General features: G+C 37.6%; 1 protein-coding gene across 4 annotated transcripts; it reads right to left on the bottom strand.

The window, feature by feature from the left end:
- Positions 1-736: 736 nt before the first annotated feature.
- On the bottom strand, positions 737-14036 carry LOC122576325 (dnaJ homolog subfamily B member 6-like). Of its 4 annotated transcripts, none has more exons than XM_043746474.1 (8): positions 13872-14036; positions 5205-5313; positions 4666-4775; positions 3714-3824; positions 2704-2880; positions 2220-2481; positions 1929-2018; positions 737-1313 (listed from the first exon to the last, which is right to left on the bottom strand). In XM_043746474.1, exons 2-8 carry the CDS (start codon positions 5267-5269, stop codon positions 1145-1147), a joined length of 984 nt encoding a protein of 327 aa, XP_043602409.1. In that variant the 5' UTR covers positions 5270-5313; positions 13872-14036; the 3' UTR covers positions 737-1144. The 4 variants fall into 4 exon arrangements, with proteins under 4 accessions (XP_043602409.1, XP_043602411.1, XP_043602410.1 ...); XM_043746476.1 differs by lacking the exon at positions 13872-14036 and adding an exon at positions 10812-11060; XM_043746475.1 differs by lacking the exon at positions 13872-14036 and adding an exon at positions 7159-7396.
- Between the last annotated feature and the right edge of the window lie 792 nt (positions 14037-14828).

Consider the following 14828-nt stretch of genomic DNA (forward strand, 5'->3'; position numbering starts at 1 on the left):
GATATCGATAGAGAGTAATGAAATATACTACCATACATTAATGATGTATTTTTTTTTCTTCTTCACGTTAAGTTTTAACATTTTTTCCCTTATTATATACACATACGCATGAAATTAACTAACATAAACAAATAGAATTACGACACATAAATTTCTTGTGAAGAAATATTTCCGCAACAGAAAAGCTTAGCGCCCTGTATATGTTTCAATTCTTTTCTCACGGATCGATTACAAAGAAAAAAAAAGGAACACATTTCTTTCATCATGAATGCTTTACCGCGAGTAGAAAACAAACGAAGGAAAAGATCCATTATAGCAAAATTTCTCGTAATATAATTTTATCCTTTAAGAACAATTGTTACGGCTGCAAGTCCATCGTGATGTCCTAAACGAATATACGCGTGATGAAATTCACCCTCGTGTGTACGTGTATGTTTTAACAATTTAAATTCGATTAAACTCAGTCGAAGTTTCTGTGTGTATGTATGCTCGAAATTCGCGCAGCTTACTTACAAATAAAAATCTAGCAATTATATAACTTACGACATAGTAAATTAATTGTCTAAGGAATCTAGGATAAGCGAAACTTACCGTATTAAACATAACACGCCAGACTTTAAACGGAAACGACGCGCTATCTATAAAACGCAACAGAATGTTCTGTAGTAACAACATCCCTCTGTTCCTTCGCAGGAAGAAGGGCCTTCTTTTTTCTCTCTCTCTTTCTCTTTCTCTCTCTCTCTCACTCTCTCTCTCTCTCTCTCTCTCTCTCTCTCTCTCTCTCAACAGCGAACGAGAATCAATTAAATATGCCACTTTCGATGCAAAATCTTACAATGAATTTTGCAGCGAATTTTTTCTTTTATTTATTGATCAAATCGAACATTTGTGATCAGTCAATGCTAATTCACGAAGTTTTTCTTCACTTTTTTAATCCTGATTATTTAGACAATAGCAAAAACGACGTTGCGAGAAATGATATAATTTACAACATCAGTTATGTAAATGATACACGTACGTACGTATATAATGTATGTTTGTGTATGTATGCATTTAATTCGAAAAAAAAAATAAAACGAAGAGACTAAAATGAAAAAGATACGGACAAAAAAACGAATGAGAGAAGGCTGCAAAAGTGTTGCCTCTATTTTCTCTTACTCTTATCGTGCTTCTTAGTGAGAAGTGGATGATGGTGCGTCTTTATTCTGCTAGCCTTCTGATGGTCACCATGGACTGTTCTCGAGTTCTGGCCAGCCATCGAGATATCGCTGGCACTGTCGGTCAGCTGGCGACTAGTCGATGACTCGTCAAACCTGGTAAAACAGAGAAGGTGACGGGAACAAAAGCTCAAATAGCATTTGTCGCGGATGTGTTTTGTTTAAGTGTTAGTTTTTCCAAATTAAGCAAGTTTTCCTGCTTTCTTTGTGTTAACCGGGCTCGATCGCTCGAGCTTAGAGATCCAATCACTGTCATCGAATTTCGTCGAGTAATCGCTGTTTTTCAAAATCTCACTGCTCTCTTTTTCTTTTTTAAAGTGATAAATATATATATATATGTATGTATATGTATTTTATCGTTCTCTTGTTGTACAATGTGTGGAAAAGTACGTCAACCAGCGGCGCTACTACATTTAAACAATATTTTCTAACAGAATATTTCAACAATAAAACGAAGAAGTAAATTGATGAAGAGACGATCTAAATAAGAGACACAAGAATATTTTGAATTGTTAAATTAGCCGCGGTGACGATTATGTTCTCTTTTCTTTCATTTTTTTATATTCATATCAGGTAGATAGGTAGCAGGAACACAACATCTCGGTAGAGCGCAGAAATATTACTCGCAAACGTGACACGAGGACAGGAATTTCTCAATTGCCGAGCGGAGATCGAGCGAACGTTCTTGATAGAGAACTGATTTAACTGTACGTTATTGATTGTGGTACGCCGTTCACCGTCTTCGACTTTAGCACATCATTCTCGTACGACATTATTGTTTCCTTTCCATTTTCGAAAACCCTGTAACAATCGCAGATAAAAATCGTTATTGTTTCTGCACATCTTGCAGGTAATACACCAAAATTCTATCGAAGATGTCAGGTTATTTTACAAATATAAGTGACGTTTCATGTCTTGTCTTAGGGGATCACCTACATACGATTTAATATCTATGATAAATTCTTTGAAGAACTCTTTTATACGATGTATTATTGTTCTTACTTTTTGGTGGTGATCTTTTTGCCGTTGATAAATCGAGTTGAAGTACTTGTCCGTTTCACAGCACCTCCACCGCTGGCTCCACCGAAACTCGTAAACGCATTGAACGAGGTGAAGTTTCCTGATGAACCTTCAAACAAGTTGTTGAATGGTGAGAAACCAAAGTGAGAAACTCCTAACGGACCAAAGAATGACGTGCTAATGCTGTTACTGCTTGGATGACTATGCCTGTTGGGTCCGAGGCGTACACCGACTTCAGTAAGGTCTTTGGGACAATTAAAACACCAGTTAATCACGTGGTTCTTACTACTATTTAAACATCTATTATTCGGTTAATTACTTGAACACGTTTTTATCATTCAGTGGATAAGATAAATGCATACTCTTATTTGCGTGCTCAAATATTTCATTCTATGTGTCTCAGGGTACATGTAGTTGATACTACACAGATTCACCGATCACAGACTAGCAGGATGGGTTTACTTACCGGAGAACAAGTCCTCGAAAGAAGTACCACCAAAGAATTCTTTAAATACTTCCTCAGGGTCTCTAAACATGAAAGTACCAGTGAAGTGTGGATCAAAGTCGTCCTTGTGTCGCCTCTTACCACCGGGCATTTGAAGTCCTTCCTTTCCATATTGATCGTAGACCCTTCTTTTCTTTTCTGAAAGGCATATAAAACAATAAGCGATTATTACTAATTGTAAAATAAAAGTTGAAGGCAGATTGCTTGGTTTTATTTGCTCCAAATTCCAAGAAGCAAGTACTGCAAGGCTTGTCAGGTTAGTAGAATACGCTGAATGATTTGTAACATCAATCTGAGGTCGTCCACCGCAAGAGCAAAATCATTAAAGAGGAAATGATCTCGGGAATCGTGGATGAATGAAATGAACGTAGACAGCCTTCGAAGAATTTGTGAAAACTTTAAGAGATCAAATAATTCCAATATTAAAGACTGTTTCTTAATATAAATACGATGGAATGGCTTAGTTCTTCGAAGATCTGCTTTTCTTAGGAGGAAATTATTGGTAGCAACTTGATCGTTCTTGTGTTTTCAATCAGTCGAGCAATGGCAAAATTGTTAGAAATGCGGTAAGATTACAGGCAATATTATCTGTGTTTACGGCGACTCATACAAAGAGAAAAAAGTATCTTTCGAGTTTTCCACAAGGACTCGTAGAAAAACTGGTCAGGAAAACCTATTAGAGATTCCTGAGTCCTACGAGTTCGAGTAAGGAATGACTCTTTTAAGGCGAATGAGGGATTAGGGTACCTGACATATGCTGAATTTTTCGTCAGTAAAACATTTGCTATGCTTTAAATAATATTTCTATTCTTCGTCTATGTTCCGTTAAAAAAATAAAAAAAAAAAGTGAAAGAGAAAAAAAGACAAAGTCAAATTCAAAATAAAGAATAAAAATAAAATAAAATAAAACTGAAAGAAAACGAAGGAAAATGTTTGGCCACTCTCAAAGTCTTTTTTCTCTTAAGTGGTACCGAAATATCGCTGGAAAGGAGAGTCAAAGAAACTCCGGTAGGTGAATCCACGGCCGGGCCTCGAGGATGCCTTCTGATACAATCGTTGGTCGTAGGTTCGTCTCTTCGCATCTGGACATCGAGCACGGTCACGAGAGATTGACCGGAAACAAACATTTCTGATTGAATTTCTCTTTTACTTCCTCCCACGTATGTCGACACGACAGGGTCTGTCAGTTGTCGCAGCGATGCTTCGGCTAAAGAGTTGCTCTCTGTTCAAGCCTGACTCGATTCTCGAGTTTCAACAACGCAACGTTTCGATCGCTCTTTTTACTAAATACAGCAGAAAGTTAACAAAAAGTTACACTTCAAACTTAAAAACATAAAAACGAGATGGAACTTGTAAAGAAACTCAAGAATCAGAGTTTCGGAACTGCGAGTACTCATTCGCATTATTTCGCAATATTTCTCGTGCAATATTCTAGAATAAATTACAGTCAGAATATCATTTGTCGAATTGATTAAGTTCTAATATTATTGTTGGATAACGATTAATTCTCGCAGCTCCTCCTCTTTGCTAGTATCAAGTGCTGGTTATGAAACAGTCATTCATAAGGGAGAATCGATTCGTTCTAGATTGAACTGCTGGCTCCCAGAATAAGTTGTACTACTTGGAGACCGCTCGAAAGAGAAGGCTCATGCGAAATTCGGCTTTGCTGACAAGCAGGAGCTGCCGTTGTACGTCTCCCGTTGGCATCGCGACGCTCTGTTTTCGTTACTAAAGCTAGCTCTAGCGTCGATTAATCGAAGCCGTAGAGAGACAGAGTCATAATTAGAACTATTATCATTTAGATAAAACGATTTAGAAAAATCTTCAGGTTGAAGACGATCGATTCTTCGGAAGAGGGTAATTTCAATAATAAGGTCCGCTTCGAAGTCGACAATAGGACGACGAGAAACGGCTGAAACTTACCGTCAATTAAGACTTCGTACGCCTCGGATATTTCTTTGAATCTCTTGTTCGCTTCTTCCAGGTTTTCAGGGTTTTTGTCTGGATGCCATTTCAATGCCAATTTTCTATATCTGTAAGGCAATGCTTTGTTTAATCAACCGACCAGCGATGCTTCTTTATAGTAGAATTTAAGAAGTCTCTTGACTCCCTCTAACCGAGAATGCTGATCGACTTTTGGATCAGAGCCAGCTGCCTCAACGGAGTTGAAATAAAAAGCCATTCATTCAGTCTTTCCCCACCTATCGTCTAATAAAATAGCACCAATGACAAACAAGTAATCACACTTATTTATGATAAGGTAATTCATTTGAACATACATATATATATATTTTTTTTTATAACACATATCCTCGTTGAACTTGGCTTTTTCTTTATAATTTTTTTTAATACTAATTCAATCTTATAATAGAATATTAAATGAAAGTTAAACATTCGAGTATTCTTGTACATTCTCCTCCGTTGATAACGAGCTGCTCTGCTCTTACCGAGCCATTACTTACGCCTTTTTGATGTCTCCGCTCGTGGCGGTTCGTTGCACTTCTAGTACCTTGTAGTAGTCAACCATCGTTCACAGTGTTCGCACTTGGGTGTTAGGACTTAGGCAACCACCTGTCGAGCAATGCAGAGAGACGGTTATAGTAATTAGCAGACCAATTGGCAACCATGTAACGAAACACGAACGAATCAGAAGGGAGAGATACAGCTTCCGTTCCAACAGTCTAGTTGCTTTGAACGAAAGGGGTATCTTTAGAAAAGACAAGAACCACATAGGAAAGAAAGCTTGATAGTACAACGTAGAACAGAGATTTCTAAACTATCCAAAGATTACGATAACCTGGCCATTATTTTTAGATCTCCCACTATACATTTTCTCGAAGAAAGAAGACCTGTATACTTCCACATTTAGGATAGTTTTCAGTGATGTTAACAAATTGAACGAAATAATGTTTCGACCAGTCGCGAGGAGACGCGATCTCGAAGAAGCGCGTCAACGGGAGTCGTAAATTCCCGTTACGATTTGAATAATCGACCACGAATAGGTCGATCCCCTATTTCTGTTAGGATAATAGGGGTCGTTGAGGGTCACACATGATTTTAACAGGTTATAATATATATATTTCCAACAACTACGTACACTTTAATATTTGATACAATTGTCAAACTACGAATGAATACGGACTGAGACTCTTTTCGTGTTGGCGAATGTGATTTGGTGATTGTCTAGCTGAGATTTGACTGTTTACTGCTTGTCCGCTCTCATGTCATTAGGAGGAAAGCTCGGTGTGGGTGGATTTTAGGTACGAAGAAAGCGGATTCGTTGCTCACGTTTTTCGTTAGGAAAGTGAGGGTAACGATCCGCGATGCCCATTGGTTATAACCATTGGTTAATGAATGAGAATAGATGGAGGAAGCCTTCTGCCAACATGATTTGTGGATGACATTGTTAACGAGAAAAACCTCGCTTTTGCCATTAGGTAACTATCCGCTTTCTCTGTAGTTTGTAAGAGCACACAATAAACCTAAGGACTGTTCCAAGGACCATTCGTAAAACAAAATCTTTACAGGATTAGAGATTCCTGCAAGTTAAGAGAATTAGGTTAAGAAGATAAACTTCAAAGCGTTTACGTTTTATGGTGGGCCTTTAGGTTTATTGAGGCCAGGCAACGAGGGATGGCATGCAGATTGTCTCACGCGACATAACAAACATAATTCATCTAACGAGAAAATAAAGATGGAAAAACGTCATGAAGCAGTTGTTATCTATTAGATGATAACTGAATTATAATTGGTAGATTAGTTGCAGAAACGGTCCTCGTGGATTTGACGTTGGAGGTGATTTCCAGTGGTACTCTCTTCAAAGGAATTTCCGACCACCTGTTGCCCATGAAGGCGTCTCAAAAGCGTTCAATCAACACGACGTGCTTTGTACAGTGAAAAGAGCGCTCGAGTTAATTCGTGGTCTGATTAAAAGCCGGCAAAAGTGACGGATTTCCGGAGCAACAGGGGACTCGACTATTTCTTTGATGTTCTATTTCATCTTGTGGATCGTTAATTTCCCAAGGATCGAAGCAAAGAGGAAAAATAGAAAGTTGACGAAATTCTACAGCGAGGTAAAATCGAGATCGGTCCAAGAATCGTTGGAATGCACTCCATTGAATGGCGACAGGCTGAGCGCCGACAAAAAATACGCGGCGAACTTCTAAAATAGTTCCCACGTACTATGTAGTATTCCAGTGAACGCGCGAATATATTCCACCAAGTTAATTTTGCGTGCCATCTTCGAAATAGTCGGCCAGCCTTATATAAATGGCTCCTTTTGCGTCATGGAAAACAAAATTCGCCTATCCACCCAGTTAGTTACATGTCTCTCTCTTATCTCAAAAGGATGATCGTTACGTTTAAAAAATGAACTCGTGAAGCGTAAGCCTGCATCAGCTCAAAACTTCAACTTACACACATGCTTCTTCCTTCGCGTCGCACATCTTTCATCACTACTGAACCATACTGAGACTCGTTTCACATGGACCGATCATCCTCAATAACGATCGACTTTGAATTTTAAATAGAGCTGCGGTGACAATAGCGGAAGTGATTAAATTGGTACACAAGAGTTCACACAGGAAGTGAGAATGGAGCGCGTGAGAGAGTGCCCGGTGGAAAACTGAGGGCTCAAAGTCAAAGACTGGACTAACGAAAACGCTAAAGTTAGCCGAGACGTGTATCGAAAATAGTTGGAAACACGGAGGTGGAGGTCATTACGTTATCCCACTTCACGGCTCTTCTACGTCCCTCCCTCCACCTGGTGGGTAAGAAAAAGCAGCCTGCTTGCATTCTGCTCGTTCCATTACTTTGATCAGCCAACAGGGCTATAGAATACATTGAATCACGTATACCAAAACAATCCATTGATCTCAACATCCAAAAAATAATATATAGAGATCCTCGAGTGAAAATGTTTCATTCTGCAAACGGATTTCTCGGAGGACCAAGTTTGGAAGCGGACCATTTTACGTTTCTAAATGATCAGTTTAAAGAACTACGCAAGAGAAACTGTTCGCTAAAGGTGTATGACTTCAGAAACTAGTTTTTCTGAATCAATGTGCTATGTTCGAGATTTTCGATTCTAATCGATTCCTGATTGTGGCTGGTGATTCTAGCTGGAGTTCTCGTGTGAAATCGTTGGAGTGTGTTAGTAGGTGAGCAGGAATTCTCTTTGCGTGCCAGGTGGACCGCGTTTCATGTCCATACGCGATCGTCGACGCCACCTCCGCGATCAGGTCGAGGACGTTAGTCCGAGGCAATGCTATACAGGTCGTTTCCTATCTTTCCATCCTCGTAAATCTTCGACGTTCTATATAAAAATTAGACAAATATCGTCGATACGTTTACGCTCGAGAAATATACAAATTTCGTCGATGCGAGGAAATCGTCGACTTCGATTATTAATATTGGCGAACGCAGCGGGTGAGAAGAGAGTCTTGCCAGTCCACGAATTAGGAAGCATCCTGTAGCTTATAATAAATCTGCAGTGATCACGGGAGAATCGCGAAATCCATGACTCACACCAGTTTCGGTAGTGATTTTGGCCTGCCTACACGCAAAACCAGCGTCGCAGGTAAAACCACGCGAACAGTCATCGCAACGTGGGTCGTCGTGGGCGTCGTTCCAATAGCTTACCGCGAGAAGAACACCCTTCCACTTCATACGTTGTCCTTACATGATAATTCCATTCTCTATCCAAGCCATTAAGCCATTAATAATCTGAAATCTTAATCCGGTTTGCTTGATATTTTTCCAACACGCCTTCCAATCTCCACCAATTGTAAAAAATCAAAGTAGTTGACTTCTTCAACTTTGCGAAGAGTTTCTGAAGTCTCTTCGGACTCTATAATCACAGAAAAAATTCTTCATACGAGGCAAGAATACCGGGTCAGTAGCTTCTTCCGAGAAAAACAATGCCGTTGATGGAATTTTCCGGTTTCATCGATCGTCTACGTTGAAGTACCATGCAGCGTGGTCGTATAATTGGAAAAGTAGATCAGCCAAAAGGAGCTGGCGATTTAGCGGCGCGAGGAACGCGGCTGGAAACGGGTCTTCGATATTTAAAATTCACCGGCGCCTCGAGAACTGGACTCGATCGCCTTACGTAACATGCAATTCCGAATGTTTCGGATGCCTATTGTGTTCGTAACGCGGCCGGGAAGGCTGTCGGCCTTATCAATCGACGGCCTTCCCGGAAAATCTTGTTCCGAGAACTGTACAGCCCCTAGACAATCTTCTTCCAAAATGAACCTTAAGTTTAGCTAAAAACTATTCTGAAGTATATCTAGCTGATTCATCTGCTTTAAATTCTTCTTGACAATTGGAAGATTCTCTTGAGTGATTTTCTTCTTGTAATTAATTTCTTCGTGTAATCTGGAAGATACTCAATCGAGTTGTTGCAGTTAGTAATCGGTTTACTATGAAGAAATGAAATGCCTAGGCATCCGTTGATCGTTAATAAACGCCACGTACCAGTTTTGGTCTTGACATTCGTCCAAACATAATCGTCGTAGTCGAGAAATGATCCGGGCACTACTCCAAGAATGGAAAGATCGGCTACAAGGCGGTTTCGTTGCTCTAATGCTGGTTGTAAATCACTCTCTCGTTCCAGATACCATTTTTCACACCTTCTTCAAACTTTCACGTACAGAATATTTACATCTTCTGCACTTGTACTATTCCTTTTTACAACATATTCTTCGACCTTTGTTATATTTATCTATGTAATGAGAGCTATTCAGGAAGATACAACGAGTTTTACGAATTTAGAATTCTTAATTTAAAATTTCTTCTTCATCTATGATATACCTTGAAAGTCTCAGATTAGTAAACAATATAAGGGGAAGATCAGAGTTCAATAAGTGAAATACGATGAATAGGAAGGAAGTTTTTTGTTAATGTGACGCTTTATGTTTCCGGTTCGGTACAGGAAAAATTATCGATCGTGAAGCACTTATTGACGCGCAATATTTGCCTGAAAACGTGCCCCCGCAGAAAACGCGCGTGGCAATTATGCGCGAGTGCACACGTATCGTCAGCGTGACACTTCCGTTTGCTAGACTCCTCCTCGGTTTACAAAGTCTCGTCAGGGTTTAAATGACATGTTTCTTTAAAATGACAGATTTCTTAGAAAAAAAAAAGAAGATACACAAACGCATAAAAACCGACCTCCATCAATCACCAATTAAAAAATAGAAATTCATCGTCGAGAATATCAAATAGATATTTGAAGAATGACGTGGTAGATTTTATGAGCGAAAGCTATCCCTAGGCAGCCGACAAATTTACTTTCTTATCGGTGGAAATTGGAAGTTACAGATAGTTTGAAATTTAACAGAAGTTCAAGGTCACTACAGAATACTCCTCTTCTATCACCTCTCATAAAGAATCATTTTAAAAACTTGTGGAATTTTACATGAATAAAAGTTCCTCGTAATCGCAAGCATTTCCGAGAAAAATGTAGCGCAATGTGGGTAGCAATAGATTTACTCTGCAAATTAGTCATAGAAGAGCATAACTGAGCGATGAAATGGAAAAAGCGACGTAAAATTGATCTTTGAAATCAATAATCTTCACGAGGTGTCAAATGAAATATAATCTGAACGTATAATCGATATAAATGAAATATTTGGTATTGTTATTGATAACATATAATAGATGACCAATTTAGATTTGATTAAAGTTGATTTTAGAATATTTAATTCCAAATTATTATTCTATATCTTCCTTGATGTCATTGATACCTTCCGCCATTTAAAGTACAGAACACACACGTTGAATTAAGTAAAGTGAAATTATGTTAATTGAAATTGACATGGACTTCTAATCTCATCTATAACTAGACGATATCAATTGAGAGATTAAAAAATCAATTGGGGGATGAGGAAACGATCTCGCTACGATTTTTATGGAAAATAACGAAGACGTAGGAAAGGGGAAGAGCGACGGTGGGTGTCCTTTTGCGCTCTCCCGAGAAGGTGTGACGTCAGTTTTACATATTCGGGCAGTGTGAGCGACGTATCGAGGAAAAAGGATCTTGAGAGGCTGTTGCCTGTGTTGGTTACCGGCAGAAGGACGATCTCGACCATCCTTGTCCGTTTAAAATACCATTCCGGCCGTTTCCTTTGTCTCTCGTGGCGTCGAGCAAACAATTCCGCAGCCTCCGTGTGACTGAAACGTTTGCTAACAATGTATCACGCTTATTTCAATCTACTTTCTCATCTACTATGTACATTTCAAAATAATCAGTGTGCGTCACCTGGCGTTTAAAAAAGAAATTCAGTAAGAGAAATCCCATTTCTTCTTGATCCCTTACCAGCTGATACTTTACATTCGGACGAGTGTACCATGCACCGGCTATTTCTAATTCATCGATTTATCTTCAGATACTATATAAATATACTGAGACATTACTGGCAGCTTCGATAGTGGTGCACACAGTTGCGCGATATTACGTAATCGAGTCCATTAAATGTGCCATTTCGTTCCTCCTTATTCGAAGGATCAGTCGAGCCTTCCTCTTCTAGCTTGGCGTCTGCTTTTGGGAAGACAATGCATACGCAACACGTGTTGCGCTAGGTCGCTGCTAGAAAATGTCGGTTAAGTGCCAATAGAAGGGTCTAGGACAACCTCAGAGAGCGCTGTTTAATTTTAGTTGCGTATATCTCTATGGATTCCCGCACCTTTAATATCTTCTATCGCATTTCAATTACGTTCTTCGTCAATAAGGACCTTCTTAGTAATTAATGATGTGATGTAATCGTTCCATACAAAGATTGAAAGAGGATGGTAGGCTTTGTTCTCCTTTTCCTTCTTCAACAGAGTCAAACTTAATGCAGAAGCGGTTAGGTGTACTGTTTGGGAGATTTGAAAATATAGTTGTGTTTATAAGGAAACGCTATTGGCCGTTGCGAAATCGTCGTCCCCATTGATAGTGCCAGTTGCGATTAATTATTGAAACATTGCTCTCAGATGTATGCAGATATATACAGATAATTAAGCCAGTTGCCTTTCCAAGTGACACTTTATATTGTTGAAGAAGATTGGACATGCAGATAGAGAGATTCGAAAGTGAAAATCTGATAACGTGTGCCTGATGATCTCCTTCTTGACTCTGAAATATCTTTTGCGTTTTTGTTTTAATATGACTTCAATATGACTAGAAGTTCTTTATTGTATAAGGATGAATGTATTAGGAAGAAGAAAAAAGATAAGAAATGACCTAACTTCATAAAAAATTCTAATGATTACAAACTAATTGCAAATCACTTGTTGCATCCTGCAATCAATAATAATAAGGTGTTTTCATCGACTTTTGTGTAGATGTAATTTGTGATAAATTTTATAATATTAATACACAACAATATTAGAATACAGATGTAAGAGAACAGAATGCATGATGTTGTAGAGTACAGAAAGGCATAATATAGAAACTGAGGTGTCTGTCCTGTGCTTAAAATAGCATAACAAATACAACTTCATGTTTACATGCATACAAATATAATAATCAAAACACCTTAATGCAATATAAGATACTCTGAAGAACTTATAACTGTACAAAGATAAAACATGTATTCGAAAGTAGCTTTTAAAATTATTGCTGAGCTGTTATCATTTTTCTGACATTACTGAAACCTATTAGGATATAAGATCTCAGTATAAATAGGACGACTACTATATTTGATTTAAAAATTGTTTAGCTTCTTTCTTTTAAATGTGAATGTACTGTAGTATTTATTATTATATTACTACACAATGATTCATAAAAATATTTCAACAGTTACCATAGAAATCTTTTATGTCCATATCGTATATGTTACATAAAACAGTTACAAATTTTATCATAACTAGACATGACTATCATGAATATATTTATTAGTCAAATTTTAAATCAATCTGAAAATATATATTGAAACTATATTGAAACTACTAGAAACTATGGAAATAAGATGTTTATTGCACACATACATTTAATGCAAAATTAGTATATAGCATTCGTAGTCATTTTAAATATATAATAAATGTTAAATATGATTCTATTGAATATTGAGGCTATCAATATAACAAATAATTGGCTGTTTAAATACTTTTATGATCAGTGAAAACTATATATTTGTACTTAATATTTTGCAATTTTCATATATATTTTCCAGTTTGTTTCAGATTTTACCAATGTAATCGTAATACTTGTATCTCATTATAGTGCTACTAATATCTTTAAATGTTTCATATAGCATGCATATATTCATAAAAGGTACCTATGAGTATTCAAATACTTTCAAACTGTAATACAGTTAAAATTAGGTTTGAGATTTGGATGTATATATAGATATTCTAACTGAGTGTATTAATTAGATACATTAGAACCTATAGAATCACCATACCTTAAATTATCTCATTAACTTTAACAATACCGTATGGATTGAAAAAATGGCACGAATAATTTTCATAAACACGTGTTATAAATGATAACAAAATAACAAGTCGCACAATACCGTGGGAACCAGATAAATCGGCCAAGGTGCTACAGTTTCACTGATGCAGTATAAATTCAGGAAACCAACGTGAGCGTAATTCGAAAAATGCAACATCGGCATCTAAAACCAGCTTTTTATTGCAGAACAAATTCTCTCGGAAGGGTGGAAAATGGGGAAAGACTCGTTATGATGGTTGCTAGGGATGCGATTAAATGTTTTCATATAGACGCGACACACGTTTCCACAAAATTTCCACGCAAACAATATTTTTCATGACAATGATTCAGACCGTTGCTCGCTTATCTTTTATCTAGCAACACTAAACCACGATACGGGCATTATCGGCGTTAAATGACACGAGTAGTCTTTTTCGTCTAGGACTGTAATAGCTGTGCAAACGTTTACGATACAATTATTGCTCATAGTATCTACAAATGCGTTGTCACAGCGCCTAAAAGACGTATGGATCGCAAAATTATGAAATCACCAAATATCACGTACGAATTAATACGTTGCAACGTGTTATTCAAGAAATTTTTGAACGAAACCTGTTTCACGACGTTGAAACGGCTGCCCTCGACGACGTAGTTTTCGAGATGATAAACGATCGAATTATTTCGAGAAAATACACGAGATCGAATAACTTACCGAAACGTGGCTCCTGCTTTTTCTTCGCCGTTCACACTCGACAATGAATTTTCCGCGAGAAAACGAGTAATTGTTTTCGTTTCGATCGAGAACGAGACACACAGTGGACGTGAAGCGACAATCTCACGAAAAAGTAGAGAAATGCAACTACCGTCTGAAGTTGGCGCAAACAAAGGTCGATATCCAATATGGCCGACAGTTTCGATTTTTCTAGAGTCGTTACGTACTTCTCTTTCAGCTGCGTCGCCACAATAGACTATCTACGACGATATACGATTTAAAATATTTTGTCTCGTCTAGAAAATTTTCAATTTCGTAAAAAGGTAAAAGGTATAAAAGATAATATAGTATTAGCAAATATCTCCGTTGGATTGGAGTAACGGATTAATTCGAAAATTTGTAATTGATTCGTTTAATCGTTACGTAAAATACAACCTTACGCAAAGATAAGTCAACTTCACTACATTTTTTACAACTTTCCCATCATATTTGCCATAAATGACTATACTTTTATAGTACTTTAGGACTTATGACACGATGCCTTATTAACATTTTAAGTGCCTAAAGGTATACAAATTAAATTTGTTACTCTTTGACTATCCTCTTTTAACCCTCTTCTGGCGTTAACTATCACAATAGTATCTATTATAACATTCTATTTTATTGTCGACCGATTAAAAATTTTGTTATTCAAACTAAATGGAGATTAAATTTTCAATTTAAACAGTAACTAGAAACGGAACTAAGGAGACTCATTAAAGGTACATAAACAGATAAAGCGAGTGTATTTAGGAAAACGTAGATAAACGTAGATAACTCTTGAGAGATAACTCGATCGATAATGAAACACAACATTCAAAAAGTAGCGCGCTTTTGAAGCTCGCTAGTGCCACTAGCGAATGGTGATAGAATGGTCGACGAGATGGAGTTAGCTGACTGGTTGACGCACAGTAGTAT

This window comes from Bombus pyrosoma, linkage group LG16, assembly GCF_014825855.1.
Source record: "Bombus pyrosoma isolate SC7728 linkage group LG16, ASM1482585v1, whole genome shotgun sequence".
Lineage (NCBI taxonomy): Eukaryota > Metazoa > Arthropoda > Insecta > Hymenoptera > Apidae > Bombus > Bombus pyrosoma.